Genomic DNA, 23524 nt, shown 5'->3' with positions numbered 1-23524 from the left:
ATATATGAGAGTTCTGACTTTTTGCTTGGCTCTGCCCTGTTAGCAAAAGGCAAGAGACAACAGAGCAGCCCTTCGTATAAACAAAGTTCAGTTGTCTAATGACACAATGAAAAGACAGCAACAGCAGCAGCCAGCTGATCCCTTTGATCCCAGCGTTCCCATGGACACAGACCTGCTCTTCAAGGACCCGCTCAAGCACAAGGAGTCTGAGCATGAGCAAGAGTGGAAGTTCAGACAGGTGATTGATAGCCCAAGGGATATTTCATTGAAAGCTAGACTGTTAGACTGTGTTATGCAAAATGTAGTGTCTCAACCTCTGATGAAAGCTTTCACCCTGATGTTTAAAACATGGGTTGATCAGCACAATATAATCTTTAATTAGAATTAGTTAGAAATAACAAGTAAAAGTCAGTGCTGCTTTAAGGCATTAAATGGTAAATAAGTAAAAGTTACAGATAAAAAAAAAATTGGTAAAAATTATGCCGATATGCCTTGCTGATGTTCTCAGGGCGTGTTAGCGATAACATCACATCAGCAGTGTGGATAAATAAATATCAAATATCATTAGTTGCAATAGTTGCAGCATGTTTTGTGAGGATAATTTGATGTGGTTTGTAACTTTTCTGTAAAAATTGAATGAAATAATGTAGCAAAAAAAAATGTAATCAATACTGCATTTTTTTCATGGCTTATTTAACAAAGTATCTTTTTTTTCATGGCAGCAAATGAGACAAAAGAGCAAACAACAGGCAAAAATTGAAGCAACACAAAAGTTAGAACAGGTTAAAAATGAGCAGCAGCAACTTCAGAAACAGCAACAACAACTCAGTGGAGACACCTCTGGAAGTGGTGATCAGAGTCCAGGAACAACCCAGCCCAGCAATGGAGGTAATGCTTCTCCATTGCAAACATCCTCCAAGGATAGCTATACAAGGACTCAGATGCCTGGAACGGCAACATCGGTTGCATCAACAGATGATGTATTTCTGCGTCCTCAACTGCCACCCCCCTCCTCCACAGCAAAGACCCCTACCCAGGACACTCAGTACCCACAGGGTCCCTCATCCCAGCCTCAGTCTCCTCAAATGTTTTCACCTGAATCATCTGGATCCCGTCCTTCTTCTCCATGGGATCCGTATGGCAAAATGGTGGGAACCCCCAGGCCACCACCATCTGGGTCAAGCACGCCTCGCAGAGGTTCTGTGTCTGACATGCAAGAAAGAAGTCGGCCCTCACCAGCCCATGAATCCTTTGGATCACCAACATCCACCAGCATCGACCCATATGCAAAGCCTCCAGACACACCTCGACCATCAGACCTGTTTGTGAAACCTATGTGCCCACCTAGACCAGGACCATTATCCGAGCAACAAGGACGACATTTTATGAGTAACGTCACACATGGAGATGGTTTTTCCAGACCAGGCCAAAGATCAGAAGTATATCAGCGCATGGCCCACAGCCGCATGGTTCTTTCTGACCCGTACTCTAGGCCACTGTTAACACCTATTCCAGGGAGTAATGAGTCAGGATCTGTGCCTGTGTTCAAAACACCCATGCCTCCTTCCCAATTACAGCTGGACACATTCAGTGCAGGGCAACAGGGCATGAGAAGAGGGTCATCTGACACTTTACCCCAAATTCAACACTCTGACCCTTATTCACATCAGCCTCTTACACCTCATCCATCAATGGGAGATGGTTTCAATAATGAGGGCAGAATGATGCGTCCAGGACAAGGGAGTCCTTTTGCCCAACCATTGCCCATGAGCAGACACCCTCAACGAGATCCATATTTACAAGCACCATCAACACCTAGACCAGACTACCTTCAGCAAATGCCTGATCCATATGCTCAGCCTCCTGGTACACCAAGACCACATGATCCATATGCCCAGATGCCTGGTACCCCAAGACCACACTCTGATCCATATACATTGCCACCATCCACACCTAGAAGTGCAACAATTGATCAGTTTTCTCAGTCACAACCTAATAGTCGCAGGCAATCTCCAGCTCATGCTATCGATCCATATGCTCAGATGCCAGGAACTCCAAGACCTTCTTCCGGAGAGAGATACCCTAAATCACCAAGTAGTCAGATAACCTCAGATCCTTTTTCACATCCTTCCAGAACTCTTAGGCAAGTCAAAATTGAAGCTTATGATCAACCACCAGGAACACCAAGGCCAGTTCTTACTGACCCATATTCTCAACCCCCTGGAACCCCACGTCCAGGAGCTGACCCAGAAGCCTTCCCCAGACCAAATCCCAGAGTAAACTTCATGTCCCATCAAACAGATCCACTTAGCCTTCAAGCACAAAGTAGAATGCAGGACCCATTTGCTCGTCCCTGTGCTCCTGATTCTCAAACCCCAAAACATCCTGGGATTTCAGATGAAAGTCTCTCTCTACAACAGACAAACCCTAACCAGACTCCTGTTCATGATCCTTTTGAACAAGCTACTCTAACACCATGTTCACAAACAGGGGAAAGACTGTCACATGATGCTCCAGTAAACACAGGCAACCCATTGGATAGACAAAACACAATGCAACCACCACTTGGAGAGACTGAAGAGAAAATTAAACAGGTTTGAACACACTTTTCGTTTCTCCATTAGAGAACATTAAATTTTCCTTTAATCTCTGTTCTATTTTTAATAGCATGTGATTAATTATGCACTGTTATTGCTCTTTTTTTAGCGTCAAAGATTACGGCAGTTAATTCTCAAACAGCAGCAGCAAAAAAGTGCAATCAGACAAGAAAAGGGACTCCAGGAGGCAGCTCCTGCTGCTGCACCTGGGACTCCAAGGCATTGGTCACAGGAAGATTCTGGGCCTCAGAATGATATTTTTGGTAGACCCCCACCTCCATATCCAGGTACTATGAGATCTTCACCAGTTCATGCAGGACAAAGATTTCCTGGAACTTTCCTTGCCGATCAACGTGGGCCTATGCCTGATGAATCCCAGTGCTACCGACCACCATTCCCCAGGGATCTAAACAATGGCATGAGTCAGCAAGGACAAAGGTAAGTGTTTTTTTCTTTCATCAGTTGTACTGTCGAACTAGTAATTAATTTTGTGTTTAGTTATCTTAAAACTTAATTCCTTCCAGATTCGGATTTCCTCCTGGAGCTCCAAGTCAAGAACATTTCCTCAGGCCCCCTCACCAGATACAAGGTGGACCAATGGTTGACAATGTTCCACCACATATGAGGCGACCTGTTGATGTTGTTAGGTCAATAGGTAGTAATCATCAAATGGGCCTACCCCAGCATTTTCCACCACGTGGCCTTCCAATGCAACAGCATAATATAATGGGTCAACCATTTATTGAACTTTGTCACAGGGCTCCAGAGAACAGGGTCAGACTACCTTTTGGTCCATCTAATGCTTTGGACCATCCTAATCATTCCCAGAGACCCCCTCATGGCTTCATGGGAGGCCAAAATATGGCCTTTACAGGAAACCAAGGTCCCAGAATTATGGATCCGATGTTGGCCCAGTCACAACAAGGATCAGTCAATCACTTACAGACCACAGCTACTATGGATAATCTGCATCACCATACAAATACAGCACCACAACAGACCCCTCTGGCAGGACCACTTATCCATTCGGTCAGTAGTAATTCAGTTACTCCCACCGAATCTGCACTACTTCCTGTCACAACCTCTGGTCCAACAGAGGAAATCCCTTTACCTTGCAGCGATGGTGTTGAAAAGCTAGAAACAGATGACTCTGCTGTGAAGGACCTTGATGATGTGGAAGTCAAAGACTTGGTTGATGAAGACCTAGACAACCTGAACCTTGATGCAGATGATGGCAAAGATTTAGACTTGGAAACAAATGATCTTCATCTTGATGACCTTCTAGAATCTGGGTTTGACCTTATTGCTTATGCAGATCCTGAGCTAAACCTTGAGGACAAAAAAGATATGTTTAATGAAGAGCTGGAGCTGAATGATCACATAGAAGATGATCATGGGAATACCTCAGACCTTCAGAAAGCCTTGTCTGAAAAAAGAAATGCCAGATGTGGAGGTATGTCCTCAGCTCAAAGTAAATCAGAGGGAGTAGAGACTCCAAGTGATGTCAAACCAGAAAAGAGTATGTCAAACGAGAGCCAGGATCATTCTCAGTCTGAAACTTTAAGAACTGAAGGCCAAGGTCTTGGAACCTCAGTGGATGAGCATCAGCCTATGAGTAGTAAAAGTGGTCAAGATGATGTTTCTGGTCTTTTTGAGGAATCTTGCACTGATGTGCATACTGGAACTGCTCCAGTACTGTCAAGTCTGTTGATCAAGGAAAAACTAGAGGACACTAGGAGTGAATCCATAATTTCTCCTATCCCAGGTGACCCCAATGCCCAGGCTGATCTTGGCTCAAACATGAGTATGGTGATGCTGCAAGGACAACCCCAAGAACACAGGATAAACCCTGGAATAACAATGGGGCACAGGATAGATCCATCTCTAACCCAAGGGGCACTTCTAGGTAACGCAAATTTGATGCAGGTTGGTAACCAGCAGTTACCACTTCAAGGGTTTGGACCTTCGCAAGGGCAAGTGGATCTAAACCTGTCTATGGTTGCTGGTCAGCAGCCTGTTCCCCATCCTGTAAACCACCAAACTCAACAGGGCATGTTCAATACAGGGCAACAAGGTTCTCAAGCACAACAGGGTCAACAGAACAGGCCTCTTCTGTTAGATGAGCAGCCCCTTCTTCTTCAAGATCTTCTGGATCAAGAGAGGCAAGAGCAACAACAGCAAAGGCAGATGCAGGCCATGATCCGGCAACGTTCAAGTGACACTTTTTTTCCAAACATTGGTAAGCCTAGGCTCCACTTTGACTAATTGATAAATGAGGCTGTTGTACCTGTACATTATCAGTAGTTTAACCCTAACTTGATTCTATACTGTAAAAAGCTCCTATTTTACAAGTCTGTTTATACTGTTATCGAATATAGTTTTTGTAAAAAAAAAAAAATATCAGCTTTTTTGCTTAAGTGTTAAATATTTAGAATGTAGGTTTTCATGTAGGTTTTTTTATGCTTCAGAAACTCAAATACTTGAAATGTGAATTTAACTGTTATGTACAACTCACAATCCTGTAATTTCTGTGGTGGTTTCTATTACTTTGTAGACTTTGATGCCATTACTGACCCAATCATGAAGGCAAAGATGGTGGCTCTGAAGGGAATCAACAAAGTGATGGTACAGAACAGTATGGGTATGGCACCCATAGTTATGAACAGGTAAACACTTTATTATGTAATGTGGCTCTACTGATCAATTACTGCAGTAGGCCCAATTAACTTGCATCTGAACATGGCCACATATAATTTTGAATGGTTAATTTCTAAACTCTCCATATTTTCTTTCGTGGTAGAATGCAGCCGATTCCTGGATCACATGGCCCAGATACAGCTGGTTTTTCACAAAATTTTTTTGGACCGGTATGTCCACAGATTTATGTAGTCTTATAACCTTTTCTCACCAGCATTGAATTTACCTTTTCTCACCAGCATTAAACTTACCTTTTTCTCACCAGACTTAAACCTGTTCTAATGGCATATACTATAATTTCCTTTTAGGATGGAAAGTTGCCACCACAGATTGCAAGGCCCAATCCCCCGAACTTCGGACCAGGGTTTGTCAGTAAGTTGTTTATTATTATTCTTTTTTATAGTCTTATTATATATATTAAAATATAAAGTTGTTTTATTATTATTATTGTTCAGTATTTACCAAGGAGTTGTTTATCAGTATGTGTAATTTTGTCATTGTAATTATTTTAAAAGTAAATCAACTGAGCCTTGACATCACATAAAATCTCACATATTTTTCCCCCCAGATGATTCTCAGAAAAAACAATATGAGGAGTGGCTGCAGGAAACTCAACAGCTTCTTCAAATGCAACAGAAGTTTTTGGAGGACCAGATTGGGGCCCACAGAAAATCTAAAAAGGCCCTCTCTGCAAAACAGCGCACTGCGAAGAAAGCTGGACGAGAGTTTCCAGAGGAGGATGCAGAACAGCTGAAACATGTGACTGAACAGCAAAGTGTGGTTCAAAAGCAATTGGAACAGGTATTAGAGTTATTTAAAGTATAAACTATAACTATTAAAATAATCCACCAAATAGTTTGCCATGTTTTAAAATGTAGCAAAACTTAGTTGTTTTTATTTCTCTACTTGCCAATTGCTGTTTTTTTATCTACTTGTCAATCAAGTTGGGAGTAATCCATTTTTGGGCAACCAATCAACTTTGAATTCTATTTTAAGAGCCACCCCCTTGCACACATGCCACTCAAAGTAGACAAACTGTCAGGAAGACAAACTGTCATTGACCATGCCTTTATTAAAGCAGGAAATGTATATCTTTGTTAATTTCAGTTACACATTTAATCAGAGAATGTGAGGCACAAATTCAGTCAGTTTAGCCACTCAGCACCTGACTCTCCCTCTAATTATTATCTGACATTATTACTAACTACGTGCTATTTGGTCAACATTGTTCAGAATAATATAAACAGCATTTCTCATTTAGATACGAAAGCAACAGAAAGAACATGCTGAGCTCATTGAGGAATATCGTGTTAAGCAGCAACAACAGCAACAGCGCCTCCAACCTGGTGTGATGGGTCAAATGAAGGGCATGCCAGGAATGCAAGGACAGGGCCCTGGAATGATGCCTGTTGGACCCCCAGTGGGCCAGCCAATGATGGGTTCTATGTTGCCCATGCAGCAACCCCACTTTGGTAAGCCTGCTCACATGCCCAATGTGCCAGGTTGGCATCCAGGTGCTGCTGGACCAATGGTTGGACCCAGGATGCCACCTCACCTGCCCCCTCAAATGCCACTTCCTAACCCCACCCAGCCTCTCCAGGCACAGCCACCTCCCCCTATTGTTCCAGGAGGTAAACCTGGGCAGCCTGGCCCTGTAGCAAGAAGTAATAGTGGAGGATCTAGCAATAGTGCCCCTCATGTGAAGTTTGATGATAATAATCCATTTAGTGAAGGCTTCCAGGAGCGGGAGCGTCGAGAGCGCCTACGAGAGCAGCAGGAGAAACAGCGGGTGCAGCTCATGCAAGAAGTGGAGAGACAAAGAGCTTTGCAGAGGCTAGAGCTGGAGCAGCAGGGCTTGGGGCTTGGCTCTGACAACAGTGGAGGTGGGCTTGCCCAGATGCCCTTCTATAATTCTGACCTGCCACAGGAATTCATGCAAACACCCAGGCCTCAACAGCAACAACAGCAAATGGGCCCAATGTTCCCTCAGCAAGGAAACATGCCATTAGACTTTGTAGGTCCAAGCCCATCTTTTTTGCAAGGTGGTGAGCGCAGACCTATGCCTGGGAATGGCTCCTTTGGCCCAGATATCGGTCCTAATTTTCAACCTAAGAACCCCATGATGCATGGTTTCACCCCTGGTCAGCCACGTGCACCTGGGTTTGGAGGGCATGGTATGCCACCCCATGGTGGTGGTGAAGCTTCCTCATTTGGTATGGATTCCACAACCCCTCTACCTCCTAATTTCCCTGGGTCAGGACAGTCCCTCATCCAGCTCTACTCCAATATCATCCCTGAGGAGAAGGGCAAAAAGAAAAGGAGTCGAAAGAAGAAACTGGATGATGATGCAGATTCAGTCAAAACTCCTTCTACACCTCATTCTGACATAACTGCCCCACTTACGCCATGTGTATCAGACACCTCTTCCACCCCAACACGTAGTGTTGCCATCATGGGAGACCAGGACACATCAGAGTTTTCCAACCCCCTAGGTACTCCACTAGGGCGACAGTCCAGCGTAAGCTCAGAGGCAGAGCGAGGCCTCCTCCATGACATCAAGCTGGAAAAGTTAGAAGCCAGTGTGTGCCAAAAGGCTGAGAGAGAGGCAGTGACTGGCCAAGGTGCAAGAGGAACCGGTATAGTAAAGATGGAAGAGGGCAATGAGATAATCTCATCCAGTCCACCATCCCAGAGTCCAGCTCAGAGCACTAAAGTGGACACTGGAAATGAGTTACTTAAGCACCTTCTAAAGAACAAGAGCACCCCTCCTCCTTCCTCAACACCTCTTATGCATCAGATGTCCAATGACAGTATACAATCAGAGGATGAGGGGTTGACAGACAGCAAAGGCTCTTTAAGACTGGACAGCACAGATTCTTCGGTAAGAGCTTTATGGTTTATGGTTACACAACCAGTTAAAAATATAAAGCTAAAAATTATAATCTTATAATTGTGTAACCACTTTTGTAAATGTGGATAGATCAGGGATAGGCAAATCTGGTTCTAAAGAGCTGCTGTCCTGCAGAGTTTAGCTCCAACCCTGAAAAAAATCTAGAAGGCAAACCTGCAACCTTTAGCCAAAAAAAGCGTAATGGCTAATGTTACTGGAAAGGAGGAGTTAATGAATGTCAATGGAGGAGAGGCTTCACAATTCTGAATATAGAGCTTTTTAGAAGAAAGCAGTTCATCATTTAATGATTCGACAGCCTATCGGCTAATCTTCCACATGTTTTACACTAAAAATATATCAATCCAAATGTATTTCTTAGAGTTTACACAGAAAAATGCAGTTTTATAAGTCTCTGACTTTTTGCGACAGGTGGGATTCACCCATTTATTCCTATGGTATCTGTAATTTTTTTCAAACATTTTAAACATTTTTTCAAAATGTTTAGCAAAATGAAATAAATGATTGAATCTGTTCATCTTTGAATTTCACATTTAATACCTGGTGAATGACATTATAGAATGCAATGTTTTTTGGGGGGGTGTGGGGGGAAAATGTAGGATGTTAGTAAAGTAGCATTTTACAAAGTACAGAATTATGAAATTGTCAAGGTAGATTTGATTGATGATTATTAGCTAGTCCTGGTCTATTTTTTTCTTGGAGCTGAAAGACTTGTTTATTGTCTATAGAGTGGCTTAAACAGCCAATTGACAGGCAATCCAGATTTGGAGCCTTCTGTGCCAGAGCAATGCAAAAGAAAACAGCGCAACAAGCGGACACCAAAGAATGGGGCTGAGAAACCGCTGTCACGCTGGAAGAAGAGGAAAAAGGATGATGAAGAGAGACAGGCGGTGTACACCAACACAGACACTCTGATGACTCAGCTTAAACAGGTGAACACCTACTACTATACCTATATGAATCTGTCTCAAGATTATGCAAGATCAAACTTATGTCATAGAACCTTCTATGACAGATATAACCAACAATAAACTATGCATAATTGATATTATGATCATTATGATAATTGATCATTATGAATTGCTAGACTTGAATTGACATCTATTGTTAACATATATAATATAATATATTGTTAACAGTGGAGTATACAATTGAAACTGAGATGTAGACATATAGATTTTATGTGCAGACCTATTTGTTATAATGGTCATCTATGGAAAGTAGTTTTATTAGAGCTTATGCAGCTTCAACATTTATCACATTATCACAGTTTATTCACTATAGTTTAGAAAATGGTAATAAAATATGACAAGAACTCAAGAGTTAAACTGTGTCAGAACAGATTCATCTTGATAAAATCAGAGAACTTTGATAGAAAGAAAAATTCAGACAACTGAATGACAATATTTAGCCAACTATCAATACTTTGTTGACCAATTACCAAGTGATGCTTAATTTTGTTCAGTCTGTGGTGTAAAAAGGTTGTATTAGCAATTAAAGAAAAAACACTTAAGCAAAACATGGTCAGTGTCTGAATAATTTTTGCTCCCAAATTTGTATGAATTTTACTGGCAATCCACTGTATATCCACTCTCACTGTAAGAATTTTTTGGGTATAATATGGCAGTTTACTTTATTTTGTTATCCTCACTTACATAAATGAACTATAGTGTCTTGCACCCACCAGAAAAAAAAAATGTCAAAAACTATATCTGGTGTCTGAATAATTTTTGGTTTGACTGTATGTCCATTGACCACTTGGCTTATGAGTGAAACCGTCAACAAAACAGAGTAACCCTAGGTAGCGAGATGCTGGCATTGATTGCAGACATCATATGCATGTTTGAACAATACTGTTGTTTCACTCAAATCATATGTCCTCCATTCTCATCCTTACAGCAGCTGTCTATGCTGCCCCTGATGGAGCCTTTGATCGGGGTAAACTTTGCACATTTCTCCCCATATGGCAGTGGGCAGCTAAATGGAGAGAACAGGCTCTCTGGAACTTTTGGAAGTGCATCACTGGATGGAGTGTCTGATTACTACTCACAGCTTATCTATAAGGTTTGGCTTTTACGTTTGGCTTTTGTGGCTATGTTGTGTAGACATGGTGAATTTGCAGATTTGTGTTCTTTAACAAAGTTTTTTTTTTTTTTTTTTTTGCTTGTTTGGTCTCTTGTAGCAGAACAATCTTAGCAATCCTCCAACACCTCCCGCCTCACTGCCCCCCACACCGCCACCTGTAGCCAAGCAGAAGTTGTTGAACGGTTTTGCCACTGCAGAAGAACTGGCCAGGAAGGCAGAAGTTATGGGTAAGCATGAGGGTATACACTGCCTGAAATAATTGATGGATGTTTTATCATATGTTATCCTAGACCACAAAACCAGTCATAAGTAGCATGGATATATTTGTAGCAATAGCCAACATTACATTGTATGGGTCAAAATTATAGATTTTTTTATGCCAAAAACCATTAGGATATTAAGTAAAGATCATGTTCCATAAAGATATTTTGTAAATTTCCTTCTGAAAATATTTAAAAACTTAATTTTTTAATAAGTAATATGCAATGCTAAAAACATCATTTGGACAACTTTAAAGGCGATTTTTTTTTTAGTGTTTTGATTTTTTTTTTTTTTTTTTGCACCCTCAAATTCCAGATTTGCTAATAGCTGTATCTCGGCCAGATATTGTCCTATCCCAACCAACCATACATCGATGGAAAGCTAATTTATTCATTGTATAATTGTATAAACCTCTGTTTTAAAAATAAATGACCTTTATGAGTGGTTTTGTGGTCCAGGGTCACATATAGTAGTTTAATAAGTTGAATGTTCAGCAGTTTGGTGTGTTCTTAATGGGAATGTCTATTTCACATTGTTTTAAAACAGAATAGACAATGAAATATAAATATAAATATACACTATCTATTTTGAAAGTCCCTCTTGGGTAATCTGTATTTGTTTGTCATTATGTCTCAGTTTCTAAAAGCCTGGGTCAGAAGCAGCTCAATACTCCATTCAAAGCTGAAGATGACCAGCTGGGACACACTATCACTCAGGGCCCAAAGACTGTTGATGTTCCTGCTTCACTTCCCACTCCACCCCACAACAACCAGGAGGAAATTCGGTAGGTTTTCAGGGCTTTTTACACATTGTTTAATCCCATGTAGCCAAACGTTTGTTCATTTATATAAAGCCATATATCTTATTCTGGCCAAGAACACCAACTTCCTCTTTAAATAAGCTTTTGTGCTCAAGCACGTCTTGTTGCATTATGCATCAGATCACTGTTCCATAGGTGAGCTTTCTGATCTTGAGACTACCCATTGTTGACCAAAACGTCTTGGTTTAGGTTAGTATGTTAATAATGGTTCTGTGTGTTTTTAATAGGGGTCAGGAGCATTGTGTCGACAGGGAAACTCCAGACAGTTATGTCCCATCATCCTCTCCTGAGAGTGTGGTTGGCATGGAGATCAGCCGTTATCCAGATCTCTCTAGAGTTAAAGAGGAACCGCCATCCCCTGCTGTCTCTCCAGTCATCCCCATACTTTGCAGCACCAGTGGTAAAGGTAATCTGAAGACACTAATAAGAAAGAGTAATAAAAACCTAGTAAGCTCCCTGCTGAGATAGCATTTTAAGACATTGTGCGCGCACTTGAAGCTAAAAAATTTTCAGATTAATGACAGGGTAAGCAAAAATAAAAGATAATGGGGTGATGCTTATAGAATATGCCAGCATCCCCTGGTTTTGGATGTATTTTTCCCATTTATTTTCCCATGGGGTTTTTTAAGGCTTTGTTAAAGCGTTATAAGCCATAAAACAAGCCAACCAGCTATGAGGAGAATCACAATATTACAATTTTTTTATTTAAAGCAAAAAATTGGACAAAAAGACAAACGGTTTTAGTGAGGAAAAGCACTACAATCCCATGAGGCTTTGCAAATGACAATACTTAAAGGGATAGTTCACACAAAAATGAAAATTCTGTGATTAATTCATGTCGTTCCAAACCTGTAAGACCTTCATTTGTCTTCAGAACATTTTTGATGAAATGCAAGAGCTTTCTGATGGTACATGGACTATTTTGTCAGTGTTCTTGGTACCTTTCTGGACCTTGAATGTGGTAAGACCCTTGCTGTCTATGAAGCGTCAGAGAGTTTTATCAAAAATATCTTAATTTGTGTTCTGAAGACGAACAAAGGTCTTACGGGTTTGGAACGACATGAGGGTGAGGAATTAATGGTAGAATTTTCTTTTTTGGGTGAACTATCCTTTTAAATTAAAATTTGATGGAAAAATATAAAACACTTCATTTAAAGTTGTCGTTCGTATCTATAGAAACAACATATTGCATATATATATATATATATATATATATATATTTTTTTTTTTTTTGAGAGCATAGAAAAACTCACTTGATTACATCATTTATGGTGTTTCATGGGAAATAAAACACCATAAAATAAGTTGACCATTAAAAATAAGTTAAATTAATGCAAACCGATGGGTTCACCAAAAATATATACAATTGATTAACAACCTTAAAGCTCACAACAGGCCTTTAAAGATTTATCAGTTGTTAACAATTCATTTCCCTATAGATTTTTTACTTCTGGAACCTGACTGTTGCACTCTATTATGCTGCATCGCAAAATATACCTAGTTCTGCCATGAAACTCTAGATCACGCAGGCTGACGGATTGTTAGCGTAACGGATGATATCACAGAGTTATACAACTTGGCACAAGCTGATTGGTTCATGTTGCGTACGCAACCAATGAGCTTGTAGCTATTTAAATGGCTAGTAGCATTCACTTCCCCAGCTCCACCAGTATAGATCTGCTATGGGTTATTTTATGCTATTTGTGCAGCAGCAGTATGTCTTAAATACTCACAGCACCGTATCTCAATGTGCTTTGGCAATAGCAAGTTCTGTACTCGCTTGCAGCAGCAATAATCTACAACTACAGCAATAACCAACAGCAGCAGTGGCGTAGCAGATCTGTTCTGCCAAGACCAAATATATTAACATTGTCACATCCCTTACCATGCAACTTTTCAGAGAGTTGTCATAACAGAAATTGTTTTAAAATGTTAAGTCTAATTTAATATTAGTACATGATCTGAAACCTTGATTTGCCTCTAGGTTCTGAAGCCAGGCAGTGGGACATCAAGACTGAGCCACAAAGTGGTTTCTTTGCTTCACAATTTAATCAGCTCTCTAATTGCTCACAAACTGACCTGGTATCAGTATCTGTTACCCTGAACCCAGTGGCAGCACAAGTGAGTGACTGCAATTATATTATCCTTTCTATAGCGGTAATGACTTGTTCAAAGCAAGAATCTCACATCTGACCATATGTCTGCTTGTGTCCCAGAACATTCAAGGAGTTGTGTCAGCACTGGCGAATATGCTTTGTGTGTCCATACCCGGAAACTTTGAGGTGATTCGCACTCCAGGCCCAGAGCACCGTAGCTCAATAGACATGTTAAGTGGACTTAAGGTACCCTCTCAAACTGCCATGTTCCACCAACAACCTGGTTTGAGGCTCCACAGACCACCAGGTGCCCCACCGTCACACCAGACATTCAGCCAGGGTGAGTAAATGTAAAACAAGACAGGCACTCATTTCACCCACATCAACAGACAGACTTCTAGAATCAAACAAATGCAGTTATTGATTTTGACTGTCAATATCTCAGGGTTACATTTAGCAGAAACATTTTAAAGTACATTTTTAAGTATTTAATGTCACAAATGGTTTAGAGTTTTGAGGTGCTATCTGTTGGATTTATTGGCATTTTTTTTAAAATAATGTTCATGTGTATTTTTAAATCAGAGCAGAAAGTAGGGCTGCACGATATTGGGAAAAAATTACATTGCGATATATTTTTTTCTTGCGATATATATTGCGATGTGTACAAATTAATTTATGTTCATCAGGTTGTTTTGAACTGCTTAAAAATCAAATAATAATTCAAGAATAATTGGGGTAATTTTGTAAGCATTTTCAAAGAATAAAAAAATGTAAAAGTACAGTATAATCAAAACCCTGAAATAAAATACTTTTTAAAGCTTATTTTGGGTAGTTTCATAAACAGTTTGACTCACCTTATTCACTGTCAATTCAGGCAAATCAAGGCTCTAATATGAAATTAATAATGAATGTTGCTTTTACCCTGATGAAAGGGAAATCAGCATCTTCCTTTCACGAAAAACATTAAAAGCTTAACCAAGATGGAGGAACAGCTAGCTGATCATAGCTGTTACAGGGATAACATTTTTTAGCAGCAGAGCTACTGCAAGCAATTTTTAGTTTTGGAAATCCATTTATCTTTATTTATTTATCTTTGCTGAAACTTCCGCGTCTTTAGGAGAGCGCGGGTCATGGTTGCTTAGCAACGGCAGACGCCACTCAAGTTACAGAGTGCTTTGGAAAGAAGGAGAAAGCGGCACGCCTAGCGTTTTCCACGCATTTTAGGCGCGACATGTGAACGGTCCCTTAAATTCGTAGTGTTTCCGCGAGTTGTGGCAACAACTGCCAGGCACTCCCGACAAAGCACCTGGTTTTGGTCAGCAGCATCCTTTTTGTATCCAAAATACTTCCATATGACCGATGTTGCGTTTCTTTTTGCGACCAAATCTTCCCTTTCGGCGCTTTTCTCCCGTCCCGCGCTCATTTCGCCATGCTTACGCAGAGACTTCATGCATGAAGTAGGTGAAGCAACGTGTGCATTGTAGTTTTTAAAGAACCCTTATACATGAGTTAATTACTTTATTTTAGACAAATATAGATCAGTGAATAGAAAGTTTAGAAATATAGAAAGTACACTTTTAAATCAGACACATATAATATATTTTTTTTGGCCCTGCATCGTGACTGCCACGTTGTGACTATCGCGCATGCGTACATCGCGATGACGATGCTGAAACGATCTATCGTGCAGCCCTAGCAGAAAGCCAACAAAGACTTTGTGGTTTCTTAAAGTTCTCAAGTTCTCTGTTGTGATTTTCAATATATTTTCCAATACATGAACTATAAATGCAATTCATTGTGGTGAAATTGACAAAGTGAGTGATATTTACTGTTTTACGCATTGGTTGAAATAAGCTCTGAATCTGAATATTTGAGAGAAAAAAACATTTACGCATGTATGTGTCTGAAGTGTACATGTACTGTACTATATCTAAAAGTAACAGCACATTAGGGTTAATACACAGAAAACATGCAATCTTAATGGATGTAATCGTTCCAATGCATGATTGGTATGTTTGATTGATATAAGAGGGATCATACAAAATGCGTGTTATTTTTATTTAGTTCTGACCTGAATACGATATGTCACATAAAAGACGTTTACATATAGTCCACAAGAGAAAATAATACTGATAATTAGGGATAGTTGTTTATGAGTCTCTTGTTTATCCTGAACCGTTAAACTGCCTGCTGTTCTTTAGAAAAATCCTTCAGGTCGTACAAATTCTTTGGTTTTTCAGCATTTTTGCAACAATGACTGTATGAATTTGAGATCCTTATTTTTATACTGTGGACATTCATATGCAACTATTACAGAAGGTTCAAATGCTAACTGATGCTCCAGAAGGAAAAACGATACATTAAGAGACTGGGGTGTAAAATTGTGAAGATGTGTACATTTTTCCTATTTTGCCTAGATATCATGTTTTTTTTTATATAGTACTGCCCTTCAGAAGCTATAGAAGATACTTCCATGTTTCCTAGAAGACAAAATAATGCATTGTGGGGGTTTTTCTAAAGCATCAGTGACCGTTTGAACCTTCTGTAATAGTTGCATATGAGTCTCTCAGTTGTCCTCAGTGTGAAAGGATTGATCTCAAAATCATACAGTCATTGTTGGAAAGGGTTCGAATACACAAAAATGCCAAAAAAATAAATAAATAAAATACTTTGTGGGACCTATAGGATTTTTCCCAAGAACAGCAGGCAGTTTAACTGTTCAGGACAAACAAGGGACTCATGAGCAACTATCACTAAACAAAAAACACAGCTGTGGATCATTCAACAACACTGTATTAAGAATCAAGTGTATGTAAACATTTGAACCGGGTCATTTTTATAAGTTAAACTATTATTTTCTCTTGTAGACTATATGTAAAAGTCTTCTATGTGAAATATCTTTGAAGTCTTGTAAAATATTTTGTATGTAAACTTTTGACCTCAACTGTATGTTTCTTTAATTCCAGGTTCAGTTATGGTCAGACCAGACTATCAGATGGGTGGAAGCAGTCCAGGACTTAAACCACAGTGGTGCTCCCATTGCAGGGTGGTGGTTCTTGGAAATGGTGTTCGGAAGTCCATCAAAGACCTGCCAATAAATAAACAGGTATAAAGCACAAAGTTGATTAAGACTTCCAAATTACCCTTCCCAGATGACTGTCATTTATAGCGTGTGTATTCTAGTTTCTCATGGATGCCTTGTTGAGTCATTAGATCTTATATCACTACCTAAGGGCTTCAGTCAGTTGGTGTGGGTCTAGACTTCATCCTCTGAACATAGCACTTAGGAAGGCTAAAGCCGAGGGCCACAGAGCACTTGAAAATGTGCAACCCCCTCAAAGTCCCTCAAGGAGGCACAGAATAGCGCTCCAATTATGCTAATCCTGTCCCTGATGAGAAGTGAAAATCCACCCTTCTGCAGTCACTGGGTTAACTGACATTACCCAAGGGATTGTGTGTACCAAGGCACATTTTGTTAAAGGCTGTGAGATACCCAAGTTCAAAAACAGTTAAGCCCATACCAGGTCATTTAAATCATGGGGCACCTTTGATGTCTCCCACCCTTATCCCCTCCCTTTCCTTTTAATAGTATGCAAATCTAATTCCTTATGGCATCAACAAAGGTTTGCAACATATGCAAGCTTTGATCTCTTGCCAGTGAGGCACTTCGATCTAATGATAATTTGCGACAGTAGATGGGAAATGGCATGCCCTGTTTTCCCCGTTTTACAGCCTCTGCCTAGGGTGTGCCTGATCTTACAGATGTTCTTTCTACAGGGCCATAGAGGAGCAGAGGGGACCCTTGTCTTCTGCAGCCATAACTGCTTTGTTCTCTATGCAGCGGCCATGCAGACTAAATTGGTAGATGGCAGGGTAAGTAGAAATCACAATAAATCAGGTTACATAGTCATCAACTGCCTGAAACTACAACAGCAAGCTTGTGTTGTGCTTGCATACTGACAGTGTGGGATCCGCTGCCATATTTAGAAAGCCAAGTGATGTTATGTAGTGTCTCCTTTAATAAAGGCAATAAATTCTTAAGTGGTTATCATGAGACCAATGAGAATTGTTACAAACTTAATCATTGACGGCCAATTGAGTTGATGCCAAAGAGGTCGATTTTGGTCTCATCTGACCACAACATCCAGTTCTCCTCTGAATCATTCAGATGTTCACTGGCAAATTTCAGATGGGCCTGTACATATGCTTTCTTGAGCAGGCTCTGTAGGATTTCAGTCCTTCATGGCGTAATGTGTTACCAATTGTTTATTTTTTTTTTGTTTTTTTTTTGGTGACTATGGTCCCAGCTGCCTTGAGATTGACAAAATCCTCCTGTGTGGTTGTGGGCTGATTATTTTGTGTTTCTTCCATTTGCAAATAATCGCACAAACTGTTGTCACCTTCTCACCAAGCTTGGCGGTGGTCTTGTAGACTATTCCAGCCTTGTGTACAGTTGCAATCAAAATTATTCCCCCCCCCCCCCCCCCCCTAGAGACTGCAGTACTTTACAAATGTAATTTTGCTCTTTCTGAAGATCCAGGACTAAATTGCATCTACAACAGTTTTCTGGCATATTAAAAAGTGATAATGTCAATATATAATTTAATGTTTTTGAGTTATAGGATTTTTTAATAACACAACTATGTCAAAATTATTCAACCCCTATTCAACATTGCTGTTTTTATGGTCAGGAACAAAATTGTCTTAAAAAATTGTCTTAAGCCTTCACAAACTTATTCAAAATGGAATTAGCTTGGGGTGTTACACATAGTATACTCTTAGCCCATGCATGTGCTGATAGGGAGTAGCAAATATGGTAAAGTCAACAAAGCTCACACAAAATCAATAGAGAAGAAATAGTTTGCTATATTAGAAAGTCTAAAACTACATGAAGATGTCTAAGACATTACAAGTCCCTAGAGACACAGCTGGCAGCCGTATTCCTTAGATTAATGTGTATTGAACCAGAAAACCTTTGAGGCTGTTGAACAAAAAAGCACAATAACATAAAATGTTTGATCAGATCAACTGAGAAAAACTTGCAATGTACAGCCAAAGACTTGCAAGATGACCCAACGAAAGGACGAAAAATATTTCAATGCTGTGTACAAGAGGAACACTAGACAAGTGTAGTCTTCATGTTGAGGAATCTTGCTGAATACCACTCTTGACCAAGAAGAACAAAAAGGCTGCCTTGAACATGCCAAAATTCATTTGGATAGACCTGTGGAGTTCTGGAAGATTGTTTTATGGAGTGATGTGTCCAAACTGGAACTTTTTGGGTGTATGGATCAGCAGTATGTCTGGTGCAAAAATGACAAAGCTTTTAAGCAGAAGAACACCATCTCCATCATCAAACATGGAGGTGGGCCAGTCCTGTTATGGGGTTGTTTTACTGTAGCAGGAAGTGGAAAACATGATCATACAAAGGATATCATTGATTTATGAAAGTATAAGACCATTTTGGCAAACATTGTGATGCCTTTTGTGCAAAGTCTAAAGCTAATAATCAATGGACTTTCCCGCAGGACAATCCTAAAGTATACGTTCAAATCTACTTAAGCTTGGTTTAGGAATCTGTCAGAATGTTTTTAAGTGGCCTGTTCAGTTTCCAGATTTAATTCTCATTGAAAATACATGGTTGAATTTGAAGCAAGCAGTGGCAAAGTAAAAACCAAATATTATCAGTGATCTGAAAGCTTTTTCAGGGGAGGAATGGCCCAAGATTGCAGCAGAAAGGTGACAGAAGCATCTAAGCACTTCCAGGCAGTTTTTATTGGTGGTTTTAAAGAATAAAAGATTCTACACCAAATTTACTTTCAGGGGTTGAATAATTGTGAACATGAATGTTTAGAGCCAATTAATTTTTTTGCGATTATTCATCAACTTATGTTCTCAGAATTACTCAAATGTGTATTAATAAACTTTCTTTAATAGTTTACTCATGCCTGTTTTGAATTGTTTTCACATAATGTTGTTCTCTGCAGCAAAATGTCTTGCAGGTCAAGGGGGTTGAATACTTTTGATTGCAACTGTAGGTCTACAATCTTGTCCCTGACATCGTTGGATAGCTCTTTGGTCTTGGCCATGGTGGAGAGTTTGGAATCTGGTTGATTGATTGCTTCTGTGGACAGGTGTCTTTTATACTGGTAACAAACTGAGATTAGGAGCACTCCCTTTAGGAAAATGCTCCTAATCTCAGTTTGTTACCTTTATAAAAGACACATGGGAGCCAGAAATCTTGCTGATTGATAGGGGATCAAATACTAAATTCACTCAATAAAATGCAAATAATTATTTTTACTTTTTTGAAATTCATTTTTCTGGATTTTTTTTTTTTTTATTCTGTCTGTCGCTGTTAAAATGTGAAGGACCAGGACCAAATGTGTTGTTTTCTTTTTTTGGTCTGTACCAAACAAAACAAGAAAACTGAACTAGAAGTGTGAACGCACCTTAAGATAACAGTCTTATTGACCAACGAATCCAAACTAAAAAAATATTTTTGTTTTTGCTATCTCTCACAGTCAAACTTACCTCCACCATCTGACTCTGAGGACAAGCTGAATCCTTCTAAGGTGCTTCATCAGTACAGTAACAATATATCAGATCTTGACGTACACTGTTTGGCCCAGCTGCAACCTAAGCAGTCTCCACCCCAAACTCAGATAATATCCTTCCCTTCCATTACTTCTGAGACACTCAGAGGAGATAGCAAGTCTGATACTCTAAAGGTCACAGTCAAGCTTAAGCCTCGACCACGAGCGGTACACAATGGGGACGACCCTCGATATTTATCAGGAAAGCGCTTTAAGGCTCTACGTTGGAGAAAGTGGAGCATTCACATTATAGTGCCTAAGGGTAACTACCACCTGCCGGAGGAGGAAGAGGTTGATGAACTACTGAAAAAACTGGGGACATCTCTTAGGCCTGAGCCCATGCCCAGAGACTTGCGCCGTTGCTGCTTCTGCCATGAAGAAGGTGATGGGCGCACTGATGGGCCGGCCCGTCTGCTAAACCTTGATCTGGACTTATGGGTTCACCTTAACTGTGCCCTGTGGTCTACTGAAGTGTACGAGACCCAGGCTGGAGCTCTCATTAATGTAGAGATGGCCCTGAGGAGAGGCCTATCTGTGCGCTGTGCGTACTGTCAGCAAACCGGCGCCACAAGTGGCTGTCACCGCTTGCGTTGCACTAATGCGTACCATTTTACTTGTGCCCTTAAAGCACAGTGCATGTTCTTCAAAGACAAGACTATGCTGTGCCACCTCCACAGACCTCGAGGAACTAGCTCAATAGTAGGTGGGCTGGCAGGGATCGAGCATGAACTCCGCTGCTTTGCAGTGTTCCGTAGGGTCTACGTACAGAGGGACGAGGCACGGCAGATCGCCAGCATCATTCAGAGGGGTGAACGGGAACACACCTTCCGTGTAGGCAGCTTGGTATTCCATGCAGTTGGTCAGCTGCTCCCTCAGCAGATGCAGGCCTTCCACTCAATGTCTGCCATTTTTCCTGTTGGCTATGAGGCCAGCCGGATCTACTGGAGCATGCGTCATGGCAATCGTCGTTGCCACTACGTGTGTTCCATCGATGAGAAAGATGGTGAACCTGAGTTTATCATTCGTGTGGTGGAGCAGGGTTACGATGACTTGGTTCTCACTGGATCCTCACCAAAAGGTAATCAGTGATCATATGATATGATGTTTTTTTCCAGCAAAAGTTTGCATACACCTTGCAGAATCTGCAGAATGTTATTTATTTTACCAAAATAAGACGGATCATACAATACATGTTTCACAAAATGAAAATAATACTTGAATTTATAAAAAAAAAACCTTGTTCAAAAGTTTACATGCGCTTAATTCTTAATACTGTGTTGTTAGCTGAATGTTTCACATCTGTTTTTTTTTTTTTAGCGATATATGAATCCCTTGTTTGACCTGAACACTTAAACTGCCTGCTGTTCTTCAGAAAAATCCTCCGGGTTCCACAAATTCTTTGGATTTTTAGCATTTTTGTGTATTTTAACCCTTTCCAACAATGACTGTATGATTTTGAGGTCCATCTTTTCAAACGGAGGACAACTGCGGGGCTCATATGCGACAATTACAGAAGGTTTAAATGCTCACTGATGTTTCAAAAGAAAACACAATGCATTAAGAGCCAGGGGGTGAAAACTTTTTGAATTTGAAGATCAGGGTAAATTTGACTAATTTTCTCTTCTGGGTAATATGTATCTTGTGTAGCTTCTGAAGAGCAGTAATAAATGAAAAAAATTATATTTAGGCACAATAAGACAAATTTACATATCTTCGTTCTGTTCAAAAGTTTACACACAAAAAAAAAAAGTTTTTTTTTGTTTACGTTTTTTCTTCTGGAACTTCATTGAGCATTTGAACATTCTGTAATTGTTGCAAATGAGTCCCTCAGTTGTCCTCAGTGTAAAAAGATGGATCTCAAAATCATACACTTATTGTTGGAAAGAGTTAAAATACACAGAAATGCTGAAAAACCAAAGAATTTGTGGAACCTGAAGGATTTTTCTGAAGAACAGCGAGCAGTTTAACTGTTCAGGACAAACAAGGGACTCATGAACAACTATCACTAAACAAAAAAAAGAAAAACAGTTGTGGATCATTTGTGTAACAACACATTTTTAAAAACCAAGCATATGTAAACTTTTGAACATGGTCATTTGAATAAATTCAACTATTAGTTTTTCTAACAAAAGTATCTCATTCTCTTTGCAAAAAGCATGTGCACTTTAAGCCTTATAGTGTAAAATAAGACAATTTCTGAGAAGTCTCTATTGTGTTGAATTATCCAGTTGTTTTCTGGGAGTCAACTATATGACAATTTCCTCATGTTGTGGTGCAGGTGTGTGGGATAAAGTTTTGGAGCCCGTGGCTGAGAGAAGGAACGAGACAGGATCTCTAAAACTCTTCCCAGTTTACCTTAAGGGAGAGGATCTGTTTGGGCTGACTGTGTCTGCTGTTACCAGGATTGTAGAATCTGTAAGTAAAAATCAAATCATGCTTTTAAGTGTTAACAAATGCTCTGATTTTAGCACTTGACAGATAGGAATGTTTAAGATGTACTTTGTAGGTGTGGAAAGAGACTTGGTAGATTTAAATTAGAGTAAAAACAGCTAATTAGATTTCTAAAAGCACAAATGGACCACCTTTTTTTAAATTCCCATTGGTGAATAGATGTCTACATCTCAACTTTTGGGTCTCTCCCAGTGGTCTTTGCACATGATGACCACTTTTCTACTTACATGATGTATCTCTGGTTTTAAGTTCTCAAGTGTGCATGCAGACTGCAAGTGTACATAGAACTATTGAATTCTTTTTACAGAGTTTTATTCACGTTTGGATTTTTTTGTACTTTTAGGGTCTGTTCACACTTGTCATGTTTGGTTAGATTATCTGTTAGCACGGTTCATTTGAGGAAGTGTGAACATTGCCATCCGAACCATTGGTGCGCACCAAACAAAAACCGCTATAAGGATGGGCCTTGTGCCGCTTCCAAACAAACTCTGGTGCGGTTTGAATGAAATCTGAACCAAATACTTCTAAACCAATCAAAAACAGGATGTAAATATAGCTGCAAGCAGCGATTACGGGGCCAAGCCCCAGTGCACAGCAGGAAGAAAAAATACAGCAGAACTTCAATGAACATGAAAAACGGCTAGTTCAGAATTATCGGCAAGAATGAACACAACAAACAGAAGTTCAATTGAAAATGAACACAACATGGATAACAACATATATTTCTAATCCAGGAGCAATACAGATTTGTACAATGCTGATCTGGATAATAAATTAATCAAAACAGCACAACATTACAATTTTATAATGCTGCACCACACAGGACTCGAAACCCACAACACAACAGGCTTCTGGCTTCAGAGCCAACAGTTTAGCAGAGTGTGCCACTAAGTTGACACAAGTATAACTGGCTCCAAAAGAGAAGTTTAGGTGTGAGAATGAGCTCACAAAAGCACAATTTATCATTGTAGACAGATTAGCATGCTAAGCTAACTTAATAATAAAGTAACTCA

General features: G+C 39.9%; 1 protein-coding gene across 1 annotated transcript in view; it reads left to right on the top strand.

Moving 5' to 3' along the window:
• The window catches only part of kmt2ca (lysine (K)-specific methyltransferase 2Ca), a 142408-nt gene that overhangs the window by 106044 nt on the left and 12840 nt on the right, over positions 1-23524 (top strand). Inside the window, exons 35-54 of the mRNA XM_073830301.1 lie at positions 44-238; positions 723-2594; positions 2707-3035; positions 3122-4836; positions 5152-5263; positions 5398-5464; positions 5603-5666; positions 5863-6095; positions 6556-8175; positions 8931-9134; positions 10102-10266; positions 10385-10514; positions 11185-11332; positions 11596-11774; positions 13353-13489; positions 13585-13804; positions 16431-16570; positions 17242-17337; positions 19989-21138; positions 22339-22475. Coding sequence (XP_073686402.1) covers positions 44-238; positions 723-2594; positions 2707-3035; positions 3122-4836; positions 5152-5263; positions 5398-5464; positions 5603-5666; positions 5863-6095; positions 6556-8175; positions 8931-9134; positions 10102-10266; positions 10385-10514; positions 11185-11332; positions 11596-11774; positions 13353-13489; positions 13585-13804; positions 16431-16570; positions 17242-17337; positions 19989-21138; positions 22339-22475 — 8913 coding nt within the window. The remainder of the gene's footprint in view (positions 1-43; positions 239-722; positions 2595-2706; positions 3036-3121; positions 4837-5151; positions 5264-5397; positions 5465-5602; positions 5667-5862; positions 6096-6555; positions 8176-8930; positions 9135-10101; positions 10267-10384; positions 10515-11184; positions 11333-11595; positions 11775-13352; positions 13490-13584; positions 13805-16430; positions 16571-17241; positions 17338-19988; positions 21139-22338; positions 22476-23524) is intronic.

Source organism: Garra rufa, chromosome 24, assembly GCF_049309525.1.
Source record: "Garra rufa chromosome 24, GarRuf1.0, whole genome shotgun sequence".
In the NCBI taxonomy this organism is placed as follows: Eukaryota; Metazoa; Chordata; class Actinopteri; order Cypriniformes; family Cyprinidae; genus Garra; species Garra rufa.
The sequence above is the reverse complement of the archived record's forward strand: the minus strand, read 5'-3'. Positions and strand labels throughout refer to the sequence as shown.